The sequence below is a fragment of the Chamaea fasciata genome, unplaced genomic scaffold, assembly GCF_029207755.1.
Source record: "Chamaea fasciata isolate MVZ Bird 193981 ecotype frontalis unplaced genomic scaffold, bChaFas1.0.hap1 SCAF_3, whole genome shotgun sequence".
Taxonomy (NCBI): domain Eukaryota; kingdom Metazoa; phylum Chordata; class Aves; order Passeriformes; family Sylviidae; genus Chamaea; species Chamaea fasciata.
Genome location: NW_027094088.1, coordinates 43,303,933 through 43,322,385, shown reverse-complemented (window position 1 = coordinate 43,322,385; position 18,453 = coordinate 43,303,933). Strand labels below are relative to the sequence as shown.

At 36.3% G+C, this 18,453-nt stretch overlaps 1 protein-coding gene across 3 annotated transcripts in view; it reads left to right on the top strand.

Moving 5' to 3' along the window:
• SIPA1L2 (signal induced proliferation associated 1 like 2) overlaps positions 1–16,902 on the top strand; it is a 126,931-nt gene extending 110,029 nt beyond the window's left edge. Inside the window, exons 19-23 of one of the 3 annotated variants that reach the window (XM_066178788.1) lie at positions 6,391–6,522; positions 11,948–12,001; positions 12,971–13,094; positions 14,720–14,801; positions 15,664–16,902. In XM_066178788.1, the coding sequence (XP_066034885.1) occupies positions 6,391–6,522; positions 11,948–12,001; positions 12,971–13,094; positions 14,720–14,801; positions 15,664–15,810 (539 nt within the window). In that variant the 3' untranslated portion in view covers positions 15,811–16,902. The remainder of the gene's footprint in view (positions 1–6,390; positions 6,523–11,947; positions 12,002–12,970; positions 13,095–14,719; positions 14,802–15,663) is intronic. The other 2 variants (XM_066178789.1, XM_066178790.1) reach the window with 2 other exon arrangements.
• Positions 16,903–18,453: the final 1,551 nt, after the last annotated feature.

Here is an 18,453-nt window from a genome sequence, read left to right as displayed (position 1 = left end):
GACCTAATTAAGCCAAGCTGGCCTGTTTCTTTTTTTTTTAATTATTCTATATGCATTCAAAATATAGAAATAATAGCTAAACGGAACAGCATTTGTTTAGATGATCCTTTTGGTAACATCTTAAAAGGAAATGTGCAGTAAATGTTGACTTTGACTTCTATTTCCAAATTGAATTTGCTGATACTTTTTTTAACATATTAGTAAAACCTTTACAAATGGCATTTCATTTTTAATGGCAGCAGAAGAGTAGTTTGAGGTGCTAAGTTAAAACTATTTTATGAATGTGTTTTTTTACTTGTGAAATTTTCTTAAGTGAAAACTTTATCTGCTTAGCTTGCAATAATTCCAGGATGAGCTATGAAGTTTGTAGTAATTTCTGAAAAAAAAAAAAAAAATTGAATTAAAAGCCCAAATCTACACAGACAGATATGAATATTTAGATTAAATATCTATATTTTCTTCCTTAATAAGAGTGAATAGTTTATTCAAAAATACTGGATATATATACTTCTCAGTTAGTTTAGGCTGACGTATAGTGGACACCTGTGGTTGATGTGCAATCTGGACAAAAAAAAGCCTCTTTTCTTTAGCTAGTCTAATATTGCATCGCAGCTGACTGCAATTTAAAAAATGGACTCTGAAGTCCATAGTTAAGAAGCTGTGGATGAATTTCTTGAAAGCATTATGGACATTTTAGGCCCATGTCCAGGGAGAATGCAGCCCGTTGATTTAAAAAAAGTAGCAATAGAAAGGCCTCTGTTATTCATCATGTCCTTCAGGAACTAGCAGTAATCTCCTAACTTTGAGAAATAAGCTTTATATACAAAACACTTTTCTAGTTAGAGTGGCCTCGGCCATGAGACTGAGTTTTGATCAGTAACCACTGGTTAATTTTAAATAGGTATCTCAAACAAGTGCTAAATTCCTGCCTCAGTTGGGAATGCATGCTTGGTGTACCCTTTGCTGTTCTAAAAATAGTCTTCTATCAGAGTGAAACTCTACAATAAGTTTAATCTGAGAGGATCCTATTCTTCTGCGGATAGCAAATGGAGATCCGTTCTGTTTCACTAGAGGTTAATTCAGTAGATTTTTGTAGTCTGTGAAGGAACTGTATAGTTATATAGTTAGGCATCCCGATTGTATTTTCTGGGTTTTTTTGTTTTCCTCTATGTTAGGCCTTGTTTTTTAGAGCCATTTCTTATGCATGTAAACATGCAATGGGATCAAACCCTCAGCTTGCTTTTCTTCAGGAGATTGGCACAAGGCTGTGTGCATCAAAGCTTTATACTGCTCCTCAAGCAGTGATATTTTAATGGGTTTTGTATTGGTTCTGTCTTAGATACCTAATACTTCATTCTTGCTGCTTCTTAGATACAGCAAGTTATATATACACACATATATAACTGGAAAAAAACCCCCACAAAATCAGTATCCTGTCAGTCAAAAACTGATCCAAGGCAATTCATGCTGTTTTCATATGCAACCTCTATTTTCCGCTTCTGGTTTTGTGTTTTAAAAGTGCTTATATAGAATCTTTCATGGTGTTTGTTTCAAGGAAGATTTAATTGGTTATGTGTAATTACACTCCAGAAAAAAAACACATCATGGCTTGCCCACCTATGTTTCAAAAATAAGGTTAGTCAGTATCTCCAAATGAGAAACTAACTTTGGCTCGTTTTAGGTAGGTTTTTTGTAGTCGGTGCCTAGTAGGTATTTACATTCTACAGCACTGATGTGAGAGGTTTATTTTTTATTTATAATTTTAGCATGAGGTTGTAGTTTCAGATACCAGGATTCATATCTTGTCTTAGTAATGTCTTTTGTACATGATCTCAAAGCATTTTAATTTTACTGATACTTAATGTTTAGAGATATCAGTGGAGATGGCATGGTTTTGGCTGAAATCAATTTTAGAAAGGTTTATTCTTGCACGTTATTATCCAACATGAAATACTGTGGCAGCCCCAAATCTCATGAGACCCCTCTAGCAAGGAAGAGAGTGTGATAGATAGATAAGCAAGGCAGCACCAAAACCAAAGAGTAATAGGTGACCCTGAAGGCTTTCAGTTTACTGGGAAATCAGAATTATGAAACAGAATGACCACACGAATAAAGAAACAGAAACTTCATCTCTGTATGATGTTGACTGTAAGAAGATGATGGGAAAAGTGAAGCTCTAGGACTTTTTAATTATTGTTATATCACTGGGGAAGTGATAAGAAGAGTTGTTTTCAGTAAAGCCTGAATTGCAAAGTCTGAGAATCCGGTGCTGTTGATTGCAAACAGCACACAAATTTAGAAATATTCACTTAATTTTATCTTATTTTTACTTAAACCAGAAAGGAGAATTTGTGTAGGTAAGAACTCTGGAGTTTTACCTTGGGGACATAAAGGATTCCCTAACTGAGGCAGTGCTGTTCATACTGAGTGATTCTAACATGCAGTTGCTGGTACAAATCGATGCCCTTCTTGCAAATTCATGGCAGGTGAATGAGCAGGGAAAGAATTAAAACAGTGAGAACCACTGGTACTGAAGTAGTGCAGTAACCTAAGTTGTGAGCCCAGGGAGACACACAGAGACAATCCGATTTACAGTGTAGGCATTGTGGTCCACTCTATCATGAAGCACAAAAAAAGAGGGGAAGGAAAATGCCCTAAGTGATAAACTGGCAGGATGTTCCTGTGGTGTGAGGAAAGGAGCAATGTGCCAAGTAGTTGCAGTGAAGAGGGTCATAAGGAAGGGAATATTTTACAGTGATGTACTGACAAATTCTGAAAGTTCTCAGATTATACATGCCATAGGGAAAAGGCTGTCAGAAGTGCAGGAACTGTCTCTGCAGTTGTGTTCATAGATGAAAATCTTATCTTCAAACTGCCTTACTACCCATGTTAGCTTCAGTCCAAAACTAAACTTGTTGATAAGAAGCAATATTAAAATGAAAGAGCATCACTGTATATTGCTGATGTGCAGTTTGGAAATCAAGCAGTTTGTCAGAAAGCAGATAAAGGCCACTGATTAATTCACACAACCAAAGGAGAGTGTGTTTGGTGTTACCTGTTCTCACACAGTGAATGGTTCACCTTCCTAGGACATGAGACTATCTTCAGTAAGAGGAGGGAAGGAAAAATGGTTATCAGAAGCACATGTGCATGAGAGCCTACGAGCAGGCTGGCATCTTTGAAGAGAGATTTAGGGCAACCCTAGGCAATACTAAAGAAGGGAAGGGTTCAGCAGGCAGAAGTTGTTGCTTAAGAGGACTATAGAGATATAATGAGTGATTGCAGAACAGAAAAACAGACATCCCACAGAGAGTGGGATTTACATTTGCGTGAGATTTGATGTATTTCTTCACCTGCAGCTGCTTTGGAGAGAATCTAGTTGTTAAATGACATGTCTAGTTTGAAGCGAGGAGTACTTAGCAGATAGTTTTTTCATGATCTGCAATCTCTGCATAAAAGTAGCAGTTCCAACTGAAGGATAATTGTTCTTGGAAGTAAAATAGGTTAAGTCAGGTCAATCTTTCTGCGTAACTAGTTATTCTTTGAATATGGATGTATGTGGGACCAATAACCACCGATTTTAGGAGCTGTGTTGGAAACTGAACTGACCACGTAATTTTGGTGGAAATAAGGAACTCTTGATAATGCTTTATACTTCTATGCATCAATAATAAAAATAAATAAAATTCTTTAAGTGTAGGAAGTGACACACCTGAAAAGACCAGAAACTACGAAATCAGTAATTTTATGCCAATAGGAGTACAGCAAATAAAATAATCTTTAAAACTGAAGATAATACTGAAAGTGTTTCCTCAAAGGAAATTGTGTTGCTTCTACCAATCTTTGGTACAGCAAAGTAGTGGCCTACTAGATTAGGCATGTCCTCCTGGACACACAGAGGTGGGCATGCTTAAGCATCACTTGCCACCTTTGCACAAATAAAAAAAGGAAACAGGCAACAGCTGCTGATGTGGCAGTCCTACACAGACATAGTGAGGCAACAGCAAGGTAAGAGCAGCAGGGAAGAAATTCAAATACAGGAGGCTAGAAAGAATTTATCTCACCGAGAGCATTCCTGGAATACAAATAGTCTCTGAAATTCAAAAGCAACAAGGCCTATGTCATTAGAGCTCATGTTTGGTTTTTTTATTCTTTTTCTTCTTCCCCCTCTTTTCACTCCCCCATTGCAGAAGAACACAATTTATGTCTTGAAAATGAATTATTCTGTGGTGGCATACTCATGCCTGTTCAGTTATTCCACTTAGAATTTCAGCCATCAGCATGAGCACTTGAATTTTCAGAGCTATCAATATTCAAATCTCTACTCTGGCAGGCTTTCTGCAGTTGAGTGGCTCTGTCAGGGCTTATGCAGGACTGAATAGGATCCACCCTAAGGTGAACTGAGGTTCTCACAGAGACAATGCATAATGAAGGATGACTACTGGTGAATATATCACTCCTACACTTTAATTTGGAGAGCTGGCAGAATCGCACTGGGAGCAGACTTCTTCCTGACAGGTTTCACAATCAGCCTCTCTAGGCTGATCACACAAGAGCAAGGGCTGTCCCTAAGGGCCTGCCTGCCGGTCTAGAACCAAAAGCTGGCTTGCCAGTCTTTCAGATAAAGTATTCTGTCTGTTTTCCACAACAGGTCTGTACAAAACATTTGTACTTACACAAATAAGGTTCTTACCATTCCCAAGTCATATACGGAAGTTCAGAGACTGCTCTTTCAGCTTCCAATGTATTTGCACAAAGATAGTCTTAGTTAAGGTTTTATGTATGTTTATACAGAACTGAAAATAAAATCTTAGTACAGATATACGAGTAGAATATATGTCTATATTATATTTTCCATTTCATATAACATCCACTTTTACATACTGAGAGTAGGACACTTCTGCAGAGTTCTGTCAAGCCGCTTCCAAGTGTAACGTAGCAATACTGCATCTTTCATAAAAGTATAGAACAAGATAAATTCCACAGTAAAGAGAATTTCTACCTCTTCTGCAGGGACTCCTAATTCTTGACAGAGGATTGCAAGCCTCCCTTCGCTTTCTTTTTCCTCATATCTTACATTATTTGTAAGCAAGGTTTCTGCAAAGAGTAGAGCGTATCATATGCTTCAGTCATTGCTCTGTGCAGTGGAATGCTTTGTAACAGCCTACTCTCTTTGGATTTTTAGGTCAGAGTCTTTATGTCAAATGAACATTAATATCAGGACAATGACAGCATGCCATTTCCTTAAATGATAATGTATCTTCCACTTGTATGAATGCATTTTTTACTTCATTGTTTTTTGTGTTTGGTCTTTTCCTGAGAAAAAATACTCATCTTACATATAATAATTTAAATCACTGGAATAACTAGATGGAAATTTCCTCCTGAAATATTTGAGGAAAACTTACTATTTTGACCTTTGTGTTTAATTGGAGTGGATGTGTTTGGAGCCAAAATTGTCTTTGCCTGACTATACTATGTAATAAAACTATTATACTCCATTCCTGGCTTTATGGTTAAGATGAAATGTGATTGCAAATAATAGATTTGGTTTATGATCAGTTTTGAGAAACTTTGTGTGTCTGTTCCGTATTCTTTTTAACATGTTCACATTGATCAGAGTGAAGATTGCTATGGACAGATTACGAACATGTAAAGCTATTCAAGAAAATGATGAAAATTAGCATATCCTCTACTAAAATGTATGTTTGTTGTGCATTCTAGAATCTGCATAACTGAAAGGTTTGTTTGAACAGTTTATAGTGTATACATTTCATTTAGTATATGATCTATGTACCTTTTACAGTGTTACAGCTCACTCTGAAATCTCACTCAAGTCTTACATCCTCAGAGATACAGGTATAAATGTTAAACCAGTAGGGTGGTATTTTCAATGTGGGAGATTTGGATATAAGCTAGAATTTACAAATGCATTAAAGGAAAACCAGGTGGGTTTTTTTTTTTTTTAATTGCTTCTGGAACAGGAACATTTTCAGTTTCAGAATAAAACTCTGCTTGTAAATACCTTTTATGTTGCTTCACTAATATAACTTTGTGTATCTAGCAACTTTTCTGCTCAGTGCTCAAGTTTAATGTGCTATTATACTAGCTTTGGAATGGATGTTGCCTACTCACACAGTGTTCATATGAAAATGTGAGGGACACATCATATGCAGTGGCACCAAAAAATACCCTTTAAAACCTTCCCATCTCTGTAAACATTTAGAAATCTTTCCACCCATACTGAGTATTGAACAGGAAAAGACAGACACAAGAGAAATGAAGATAAGCACTTTTTGCTTATACATTTTTTACAGATCATTGTAGTAGCTTCAAAATAAATTGTACATAGTTGTTGTAGGAAGACTAATTATTGTGTTTATTGTTTAGATGAATTCTGGTTCTCAGATGGGTCCTTATCTGATAAAGCCAAATTCAATGATCCTGGCCTGATGCCCCTGCCAGACACTGCCACAGGGCTAGACTGGTCTCACCTGGTAGATGCTGCACGAGCGTTTGAAGGTAACAGGAAAATTTGAATAAAGATCAATGTTCAGTACACACACTTTTTTTTTTTTTTAATATATATTGTATAGCCACATTTTGAATTACAAAAATCCAGTGTTTGCCTCTGTAGCCCTTTAGTTCTTTTGGCAGCATCAATTCTCAGTGTCGAAGATTGTCACTAAAAATTTGGGGTCTTCATGATACTCTATGTCCCATTTGGATGCAGTACCTCCACTTTGCTGCCTAAGATTCTTCTGTAATCTGTTGAAAAATCAGAACTTTAAAGGAGAGATTCAAAACATTTAAGTTAGATGTATAAAGTGAAATTGGGAGTAACACTTCCCTGAGTTTGTTGTGTTGTGTTTATAAACTGGCCTGTGTAGTCCAAATGATGTTGTAGTCCCTCTCAGTTTTCATAAGCCTTTGAAGACCAGGAAAAATGTACAGTATATTTTCCAGTAGTGGGAATTGGGATGCAGGATGTAGATCAGGTTTGCTTTATTAAATTATGGAACCAAATGAACCAAGAAAAAACCTCATCCGCCTCTGGGAGCTAAACCTACACCTAATATTTAAACATAGAAAACATATGTTGGTTTGAGTGTTTATATGAATATACAGTTAAGTGTTAGTGTTTTGTTGTTTGAGAGGTGTTTTTTTTTTTTTTAGTGCTGTCCTGAAATGTCTGACATTTATTAACTGGTGTTGCTTGTGGTACTGAATGTTATCTATGAATAAGTATGACGTTACCACAGTCATTGTTGTGTAAGATACCGGTTTTAACTTCATGAAAACTGTCTGTGAAGTTAGTGATTTGGGTCCTTTTAAACTTTTTTAAACCATGGAAATCAGTTATCTGGTTTCTGTTTCCTTCCCAAAGTCTGAAGTGATTAAAGTTCACTTTCACCGAAAGCTCTTCAGAACTGCTTGTTACACTAATTTAAATGGTATTGTGAAAACCCAAACCAACAGCAATGATTAGGAATTTGAAGAACTGCGTTATTCTTGACCTCATGTGCATTCATTACTATTCAATACTACTCAAACATGTCTGTGGTAGCTGGCAGGAAATACTGTGACATTGAGAATCTTGACAGCTCTTCCCATGCATTCCTATGTTCAGTTGCTCAGGGAACACCCTGCTATTTTTTACTGACATCTTAAACTACTGCAAAAAGGTTTGCATCAGTAAATGACTATCTCTGTAACTTTGTACTTGAAGAATATTTTTAAATGCTAATAAAAATGTTGAGTTCAGCTGAGTGAAAGATCATTCTGTACCAGTTATGCTCCTGTATTTTTAGCTTTCTTTGAAAACTAAGAGATTTTCATTCTTTTTACTACCTAGTATCATGATTAAAATAATTTCACTTTGGTAAGAGTTATGTAAGTGTAATTACATTTGAATTTGAGAATGAGAGGTAGAACAATACAGCTAACCTAGAGTGCTCTATCCCAGGGGAGAAGGGTATTCACTTGATAGGGTTTAATTCAAATAACTTAGATATATCTGTAGATAATGCTGGAGAACTAGTGATCAGAGTTGTTAGAAAGATGCTATTTATTATATGTTTTTTTAATATTGCAAGAATTTGAGTAGTAAATAATAGTCTATTTTTGAATGAAGGAATATAATTTTTTTCTATTTAGGACTCTACAGTAGAGACATTTGTGTATATGTTAGATGATTTATACAATGTTTTAACTAAATTCATAGTGCTGCAACTAGAAACTTTTGCAAGGAATGGAATTTTTAAACCCTTATTCAACTTCATTCTATGTCTTGCAATTCGAAAGTAATTTAAAAAAGAATTACTGATAGACGTGTCATAAAAGATCACTGGAAAGGAATGTGTTGCATATGAATTAATAGTGCAGTTTCCATATGTATTTTAATGTCGTTGACTTAGAAGCTGCTTCAGCTTCCTACTTAAAAGTAGCTTGGAACTACTGTTCTCCATTCCATCAATTTGAAAAAGAGAGTGGATGATTCTAAAGTTTGTCCACTTCTGAATAGAAAACTGCTTTGATGTTTTTTAAACTGGGTGAAAATAGGATCACATTTCATATAGGACCATATAAAAAACCCCCAAAAAGTAAACAAACACCTGCCTCCCCACTTGCAATGAAAAGGATCACTAAAAAGATAAGAATTTTTTAATACTGAATCTGTGAAATGAGAGTTTTCCTCTAGTTTGGCTTTGCCAGCCTGATATTTTGAAGTTGTGTTCTCTTTTAGGACCTAGATACTGACTGGACTTCTTTTTAATGTTTTTCTTTATACAGTTCCTTTTCTTACTATCAGTTTATCAGGATTGCCAAACTGGTTCCAATGTCAAAATTTTTCTCTTCTGATCTCTCCAGATTATGTGTTGACAATTTATATAATTTGATCAGTTCACCATCCCTAATGTGGGCCTCATGATCTTTCATCTCTGTCTTAAAAAGCAATTGTATCTTGATTAATGTTAGATGTAGACTTTTTAGGTGCTTATATTGTTGCCCTCAATTGGATTAAGAATTAAATTTAGTAGCAAAATTCTTGCTACCATCATCCATACTGAGAGTTTTCTTATGGGTGTAAAAGCAGTAGCCTCATTTTTCACTTTCTTCCTCTCCTCAGATGAAGAATGGACAAGGTTGTTTATTAGTATTAGCTTTTATTCAGCTGAAGCCTTGGTCCTGTGTACAACAGCACTTTTTAAACTGTGGTCCATGAAGGTGGAAGAAGCTATTACTTTTGTTGTTTTTAACTGAAAGTGTGGTGATAATGCTTTTCACCTTGTCAGGATTTAGTTTTCACTGCGTTTGTTGGACAAGAACTTTTGTGGGAAGCTGCATATTTACTTCAAACTTTTTCTGAAAATCTTCTGTTATTCCTAAGACAGGTCTTCACAGTGTAGTGGAGAGCTGTGCATGCTTTAACTCCACGAGCTCCAGAAGCTGCATCAGGGAAGGGTTTTTGCTTGAGCTGCCTCTGTGGAGGGTCAGTGCCCATAAGCTGAAGCACAGTGGAGCATTATTTTAATACTCTGCACTGCCTTCCTTCACAAGACATAGTTTTGACTCCGATATTTCTCCAGAGATGTTACTTTGCATGCATGCTAACGTCAGTCCAGTCAGTAGCAAGGGGAATCCTTCCATATCTGTTGCACATGAATAGGCTACTTCCAGTTCCCTTATTTCATTGGGAAATGCAGAGAGACGTAACCAGGGGGAAGTTCACATGATGGAAATACTCTGTTTTAATGTTTTTGTATCCATCCCTGAAGCAAACAGTAAAAAATAGATAGGAGTGTATGTGACTGTACAGCAAAAGAGGGAGGGCATTTGGAGTGAAAAAGAGGTTGTTAAAGAACCAAAAGGAAAGAAAGCATGTTCAACTGAGTAAAGGTAAAGATATGGGGGTTTCTGGAATAAATTGGAAAGCCAAATTTGAAAAAGGAGAAATCCTAGAAAAGACTAAGAGAAAATAAGAGAATTAATTTTTTTAATTCTCTTTTTATATTATCCTTCCAATAGATCTTCAAGTTAGAGAAGAAGGACTGGCCTTCACCATGTGTATTATGTTTCTGATGACTTTTTAGATATTTTCCATGTTTTTGGGACAAAAAAGAGAAGCATTTTTGGATGTCCATACCTGCTACTGTAATTATAAAAGACAACTGACACAAATACAAATATTGAGTCTTGTTATTAACAGAACTTTGTACTATTTGTTCTACTTCAAACTGGGTTTATTATGCTTTTAAAAAGCTGTTTAGTCTTTGATAAGTCATGTTCTGAGCATTAAAAGCCTGAAATAGTCCTTCTGATGTCCCTGTTCATTAAAATTGGTGGTTTCAACTCGTGATTTTTTTCCAGGTGATTTTTATGAGTGTCTACTGGTGCTAATCAAAATCCAGTGTTTCTTAATGCAAATTTATCTTTGCAGAAACATCTGTGCTATTGTAATTGATGTTATTTTAATACTTTGATTTAAAATCTTTATAGCTAAATGTAATGCTACACATAATATAATGAGAAAGAAGTGAATCATTTAGCATGACAGATAATTATTCCAACCAAAGTACTGTGTTAAACTACTAGAAAAAGAAAAAACGACAGTATTTAGTTAACATTTGGTGATTTCTAGGGCATGCATGTGTAACTCTTTTTGCTTCAATGCATATGTCAGTGTATGTTTGTGGGTAGACTTTGCCTTAACAATGAGAGAGTGGCTTCATGCTCTATACTCATTTTAGTCTTTTCTGCTTCCAGTACATCAAAATTGCCTGGAGTTTTTTCTGGCCTCTGCTAGTGGCCTGGAACAATGAAAATCCAAATTCAAACTCTCAGTGGTTACAGTTATATGACTCTTTTACTGTAAATTTAAACATGAATTTTTGTCTCATCTTTGGTCTTTCTAAGTCAGTTGTTTAAACTTTTGATATAAAGACCAGTGTATTTTTTTTGCAAATAGTTTTCTGTGGGTAGACTGTCTTTGGAGTTTGGCAGGGACATCTCAGTTAAAAATAAGGGCTCTGAAATTTACATGTATTTTCTTCTGTTTAGTATGTACATTTTGCTTCAGTTGAGTAGGAGGGGTCCCTGTAATTTGGAGAAAGTAGAATCTAGATCTACAGCATCATACCCAGAAATACCCTTTATTTTTCTTCATAAAAACTAGCTGTTGTAATAAAAATGTTAATAGCATGAAGGTGAAATCAGTAATTATCTGTGTACTTCAGACTGCTTGTTTACGCTGTCTTGTTTCTGGGCTACATGCTGTATTTGATCTGGGAAACTAATTTTAGGTTATCTGTACAAAGTAAATCTATTTATCTTAGTAGGTTTCAAATCTGAAAGTGATGTCATTGATTATGTGTTTAAAATTATTTTCTTACCTTCTTGTCAGCACATACAGAATAATCATGTTCATATTTGCTGAGATCCATCAGTAGGCAGAAATAAGACTAAAAGCAGAGGAAATGTGCTGCAGTCTTTGAAATTGGACAAAATCAGACATGCAACTTTTGTTCATTGTATTATAGAATGAATTGGTGATCTATGCTGTGCTGAAGGGATCTTTTAAACAGACAAAGAGCTTTTTAGTGATTTCCTATTTTGGTTTGAGTAGAACTTGTCCTTCCTATCTGAAGAGATCTGGCCTGTATTCACTGTTTGTGTCCTTAAGAGTTGGAAGGATTGTCCTCTCGTGTGCTGCCACATTGCCATGCTGTGTCCCACTACTGGGTGTTGCTGTTAGAGACGTGGGGCATGACACCTCGTGCTTACTGTGATGTTGGTGTTGTGTAGGAAAGGCCTGGCAAGGCTGGGAGTGAACTCTAGCAGGAACTGCACGGGGAATATCCCACTGCGTGCGCTGCTGCAAGGGCCACAGCTGCTCCAGTGGAGATGGACTGTCTTGTTTATAGGAACATTCTAAATCTTATTCCAGGTTTTGACTCAGATGAAGAATTTGGGCCGTTCTGTCATCAGACGCCGTTTCTAGGTGATGGTCTGGGATTGATGACTTTTGCCTTTTGTAAACTTTTTTTAATACTTCCTATGTTTGCACGTTTGCATGATGATGCAAGCTTTGGGCCTGGTGGGGTGGTAGAGCGAGGGGAGAAAGGGCAAGGCAGGCATGTTGTCACCAGAATTCATACAAGCCTACAGACATGGATTTTGTTTGGCAGAAATAAGCTAAATCAATCTCCACAGAATATGGATTTTGGTTGTTTTTGGGGTTTTTTTTTTGGTTGGTTTTTTTTTTTTAAGAAGACAAATTAAATCCTAATGAATGCATCATTTACTCCTGTTCTGTGCAATGATGATCTGCATGGCATACTTCTATTATGTGGTGACTGATGTATTTTGGCAACCACACTGTATATCCATAGGTAATTGCATCTGTGCTTGTTAGATTATGTTCTAGTGAAATTCAATGCAGATAACAGTGTGCTTTAGTAATACCTATATAAAAAACTCAATTGATAAAAATAGTGTGAATTTATTGGTTTTCAAGTATGCAGATTACCATCAGCTTCTGCAATTGCTTGAGACAGTAAAGCGGTACGAAAAGAACAGTGAAGATTTCTGAGGAATCTGAGGACTTTAAGTCCATGGAAAAAAAATGCAAATCTTTTTGCTGTATTATTATTGTCATTGGTTGTGGCCCTGAATTCTGAAATGGTTTTCTGCATATTTCATCAAGACCAATTTACTGTTCATATCAGCATTAAGTGGTCCAGACAAAACTGTCATACTGCTGATAGACATTAAAAAAATTGCTTTGGGGTTGCCTTTGGATGCAGGTGTGGGGAAGCCAACTAGTTGGTATACATACATCTGCTGATTATCTTCAAAGCTGGGATGTAGAAACCTACATCCATTTCGCTAACTGAACCAGGATAATGGCTGTAATACAACCTTTTATTTTGCCCAGTTTTAGAGGTATCCTTATGTTATTTTTTTACAGATCAGAGAGTAGCATCGTTTTGCACCTTGAATGAAATGCAGCGAGCTCAGGGCCTGGAAGGAGCACAAGAGTTACCTTTGGATGAGAGTCCCCCAGATGGAAAAGATTTTCTTGAGGATGCTGGGTATGTCAGAATTAAAGCATATTTCTTACAAAAGTATTTTAGGGAAAGATTTTCCCTTAAAGTTGCATATCAAATTGCCTGTATGCATGTTTCATGGCAGACATGTTGCCTTGACTTATAATTTCTTTAATTTTGAAAAATGTTTCTTCAAATCAACTTGTCTCTCACTGCAGCGGGTCTGTAACACAGATCAAGGTTAGATGCAGAGTTTCAGATAATCAAATTTCTCACTGTATTCCTCCTTTACAATAATAATTTTTGTTACATTTACTTCTCTTCTCATTTTAATAGAACTAAAAACAGGAGCTCATCTCTGTAGGTTGCAATAAGCTGTTTGGCAGCAAATGTCTCAAACTTTGGGATAGGCTCTATCCTATCTTTGCAACTATTTGCTATTTGAAAACCCATAATTTTCTTTTATACAGAGGTAAATTAATCAAGAGAATCTGTAACAGAGGACTGCAGAATTTATGCCAAACTACCCCATTCTTCAAATTCTTCCCAGGGCTCTGGGAGAAATGATTCCTTTTTTTTTCCCCTGCTTCTCCACCTATCCTTCTCTAAGGAGTATAGTTGTTAAATAATTTAAGGATTATTCTTGTTATACAGATTCAGCAGTATAATCTGTCAACCACCACACTTTAAAAGAAAAACACATCTTTGATTAGTTTTGGTCTTCAATTGTAGGAATGGAAGAATGGGAAATGGAGGGAAAAGTCTTCTTGCTTGTTAGGCTATCACATTTTAATTTGAACCAATTTTACACAAATTAGCTTGCTTACATGTTAAAGCACATTTATTGTAATGACTTTTAAGTCCATATCTTTCCCCAGGCTAATGATCAGTAAGGATTGCAAAAGACTGTTAAATGCTGTTCCCCTTTTAGCCATAGCAAACCTGTCAGATTTGTGCAATTGCATGAAGCAGCTGATTCAGCTTAGTATGTAAAGCCTCTCTCTTCACCTGCTCTCTTTTAGATACAATTACTCACATGATGGCTAATTGCATCTATAATGTACACGAAACTGTCTCTCTCACTGCTCATTTTCATTCAGAAAACAGAAGCTATTCTCAGGATTTTCTTTCAGTCATGCATTTGATTAACCTGTGGCAATATTTTATGTGTTTTGACCTTTAAACAAAATATTTGTCTCCATTAAGCCTTAGGTTTATCCTTTACTGAAAATGACACTACTGCACAGCAGATAAAAGAACTCTTTACAGCTCTTTTGGTTTGCAGTAATTGCTGCTGCATCTTGCTTGAGATTAGTACAGTCCTTATCAGAAAGCAGCTTGTTAACCAATGTGCCTGCACGCCATGGAGCAGTGAGTGTGACTTGTGCTGTGATGGTATGTGCAAGTCATTCCTAAAACATTCCTTCTTAAAATCATTGTTACTTCTGCCTGATTTGCATGGGAAGCAGTGTCATATTTCAGATACTGCAGGACTGGATTTAGGTTCTAGTATTCTTATGTTCTTTTACTGATGCTGGTTTTGTCTCTATTTTCCTAACTATGCCTGAACTGATTGGTTTCCTTTGCTATTACTCAAAGTGTAACTCTGCTAAACTGGGAAGAAAACGTTTTTCACTAACTCAGCGTGAAGGTAGTGATTTACTTTACAGGGAACATGCTCCGAGTACTCTGACTGGAAAAGTAAACCAGCTGGAAGTCATCCTCCGGCAGCTACAAACTGACCTGAGAAAGGTAGGAGACCATTAGCACCGTAACTACTCCCCAGTTTTGGTGGTTTTATTTTTACAGAGTTCATCAAGGGCTTGAAAGAAGTACATCAGTTAAACTAGACAGTAGAGCTCAGTGATTGCTGAGAACACTGAGGTGCAGAAGGTCCTGTGAGAATGGTTATGTGAGGAAATTGGCCCAAGGCTACGTAGTTTACTCCAGAACAACTGTCCTACAAATAGTCACGCCCCAGAAAAAAAGGAAACACTTCATTTATGATACTTTGGATTTAACAAAGGATAAGGATATGGACAGGGCACCATTGCTAAGTAGTTAGCACTCCAGTTTTGTCATCCTTGTTGCTTTGTGTTACCTTGGTCATGTAGCAGTGACTTGGTTTGTGCCTCATTTGCTGTCAAAATTCTGAGCTGGAGATAATGCCAGGGTAATAGAAATGAGGCTGCTTTTGGTAAAAAAATAATCATGTAAGGAAAAATACTGAAATTAGATATTTTTCTTCCTTAAACATATGCTTGAAATCAATTACTTACAACTTGGGCTCTCACATATGATTTATTATAGCTAAAAGCTTCTTATGCTTTTAATGCTTGATTGTTTTGGGGTTTTTTTGTTAAATGGCGTAAACTCCTTTAATTTTTCTATTAAAGTAACATCTAGTTTTCTTTTTAGCTTGCAGTATTTTCTTGGAATGAATGAGGTAGTTGGAGCATTTTTGGGGAATTAACTTACAGTTAACAGTTGTCAGAATGAATTAGGGAGCTCAACAAAATATAGCTGTTAGGACTTGCATAGAAATATTAACAACAAAAATAAATTTTGTCATCACAACTACTCACTTTGCTCACCTTGTATGTTTGTTAACCAGGAAAAACAGGACAAGGCAGTTCTCCAAGCAGAGGTACAGCACCTGAGACAAGATAACATGAGACTTCAGGAAGAGTCTCAAACAGCAGCCGCTCAACTGAGGAAATTTACAGAATGGTTTTTTAATACGATAGACAAAAAATCCTAATGGCTGGGACCCTGCAAAATACTTATTTGAACAATGTAACAGCTGTATCTTTTGAATTAGCAGGGTAATAATTTCACTGTGTTCACGATCCATTTTAGGTGTTTCTGCTACATTTTCTGTCCAGCTTTATTCATCTGAAAGGGAGAGAGAACTGTGGCAACCCGTCTTTAAATTCATATGAAGAAAGCAGAGAACAGCGGATACTTGTTTGTGTGCAGATGAATGTAAAAAATCCTTAGTGTCATTTTAGACATTTTTAGAAGTTGCTCTGGCTGGGGCTTGCCTGAAGAGGAATATTTGGGGTTTTAGTTCCTGCATTTCAGGTGCGCTGGTGAAGATGTTAAAGCAATTTAAATTAGCTTGGGCTTCAGTATTGTAAGATAAAAAGAATAACCAGACATATACTTTAATGTTTAAAAGGTGCTCTATTTTTTTGTATGTACAGTAGTTTTATTTCCACAGTCCACATTGTCATAGCAATAAGAATGGAGGTATAGTGAATAGTCACAGAGCTGTGTTTATAAAATGTTAGCACTGACGTGTTTAACACTAGTTTGGATGCAGATACATTAGAGATTATTTATTTGCAGGAACAAATGGTGCCTGAATATAAAGTGTTCTGATTTTCTAAAAATACACATGCCTTGTAAATGGCTCACTGGGGTTAGCCCACTCCCAACTTCAGTTACTTTTGTACAGTTGATGTTCAGCTAAACAGTTTCACTGCTTAACTATTGAAATCATGTATGGTGTGAGCCAGCCAATCAGTTGTACAATGCCAAATTTGTTTATCTTTGTACAGAAGCTTTGATCAAGTGTCTTGTATTTAACACCTTTATTTAAGCTTATTTAACCTTAAATTGTTGTTTTTATAAAGTTTGTTTTATCTGCACTATGGTGAGGTCAGTTGGTTGCAAGTTGGAATATTTTGAGCTTGCCAAGACTGTACTGAGGAGTTCTAGAAAATTCTAACAATTGGATGCTGCTAGTACACAATTGATTTGTTTGTATGCTTTAACATTTTTAACTGTTTAATTTGAAATGAACATACATCCTGCTTTTTTAATAAATGTTAAAAATCTAAACCTGAAATATTTTATCTTGTATTATCTGTGATCATTGTTATCAGTAGCTACTCAGGTTTCTGTTCAGCTCAGTCCCTGGGCTCTCCATCCAGAGACAGTTCCGCCCCCCAGAGCTATCAGGATCCCTTGTCACTGAGGAGGGGTTGCCACCATTGTCACAGTTAATTTCTTTGGTGCATCCTGCCCTGGAACCCAGGAGATGGCTTCACCAGTCTAACAAAAGCTGTTTGGGCTGTTCATAGGCATCAGTTAGTGGCCTCAGAGAAAAAAAAATCCTGCTTTACTGACAAACACATGCTGAAGAAAATGTTCAAAAGAGGTTCAGTTTCTTTACGTTACCTTATATGTTAGTTGTAGCAGGAAGTAACTTGCCATCTTCTTGTGCCAGCAATCGAGGATTTAGTTGCAGTGTTAGCAAATGTGAGATGCTTTGTTTACAGTAGTGAGCTTACAGTTTACACCAAAAAGGACACCTTTGGAAAATGAAATGAAGCTCACGAGGACATTTGAGTTACCCTGAGGAAAAAATAAAAAGTTCAAGATCATAGTTTTATCCCAGTTTCCTCTCGGCTGCTGAATGCATTCAGGCAAACCTATGGAAAATTGTGGAATAATTAAAAAATGTATTCAACTCATGCAACTAAAATTCCATGTCCATTGTTAGTTCACATTGGCTGAGAAATGTTTTATAAATTGAACAAATGTCTGTCACTGCTGTAACTATTGTTTTCAGAGACTCTTCTTAGGAAAGGTTGCATATGGGCAGATAATCAAGCCTTTGGTATCCTTACAAAGAAATTTAAAGGACCATTTTGTATTGTATTTTTCATAAAAAACCTCTGACTTCTACAGGCCAAACAATATCCACTAAGCTGTATTAACAGGGTAATTAAACATGGCAGTCATGTGTTACAGTAGCTTCTGATTTAAGCACCTTACAGAAGTCATTAGCAAACCCATCTGGCTGGAGACCTTGCCAAAAAGCAGTGCTAAACAACTTGGGCAATTTGTCTGTGACCACGTTTCTGTGAGGATTGGTCTGTTCCCTTTGAAAAGCTGTGCTAACTGAAATGAAGTGGAGGGTAAGCTGGCTCTGAAGGAACACTATTAAGTTTGTATAAGAGTTTATAGTCCCATATTCATTTTAGTTCTTTATCTCAGTTATTGAAAACAGCACTTACAACTATGTGCGCAGAAAGGACTTGGAGTAGTTATTTTTTTCCATTTTTCCCATCCAACTGAAAATGTTTGATTTCCAGAAGTAACAGAAAGCTTTGTCTATAGATCTCCTGTTTAATTTGCTGACAAAAGCAGTTGTGTTGGGCACACATGGTTCTTCCTTAATTAACCTTCACCATGGGGAAAAGTTTTTAGCCTGGCTGTTAGTGTTTTAATGACATGGGAATACAGTATTTATCAGAGACCATAATATGATTTTGCCATAGGTAAAGGACATTTAATTGGACGTTTTAATTAACTGGGTTTTTTAAGAATAATCCTCTTGGAAGCATTGTGCTCAAAAAAAAAAAAGCCTGGCTTAGACACATGAAGGCAAAGA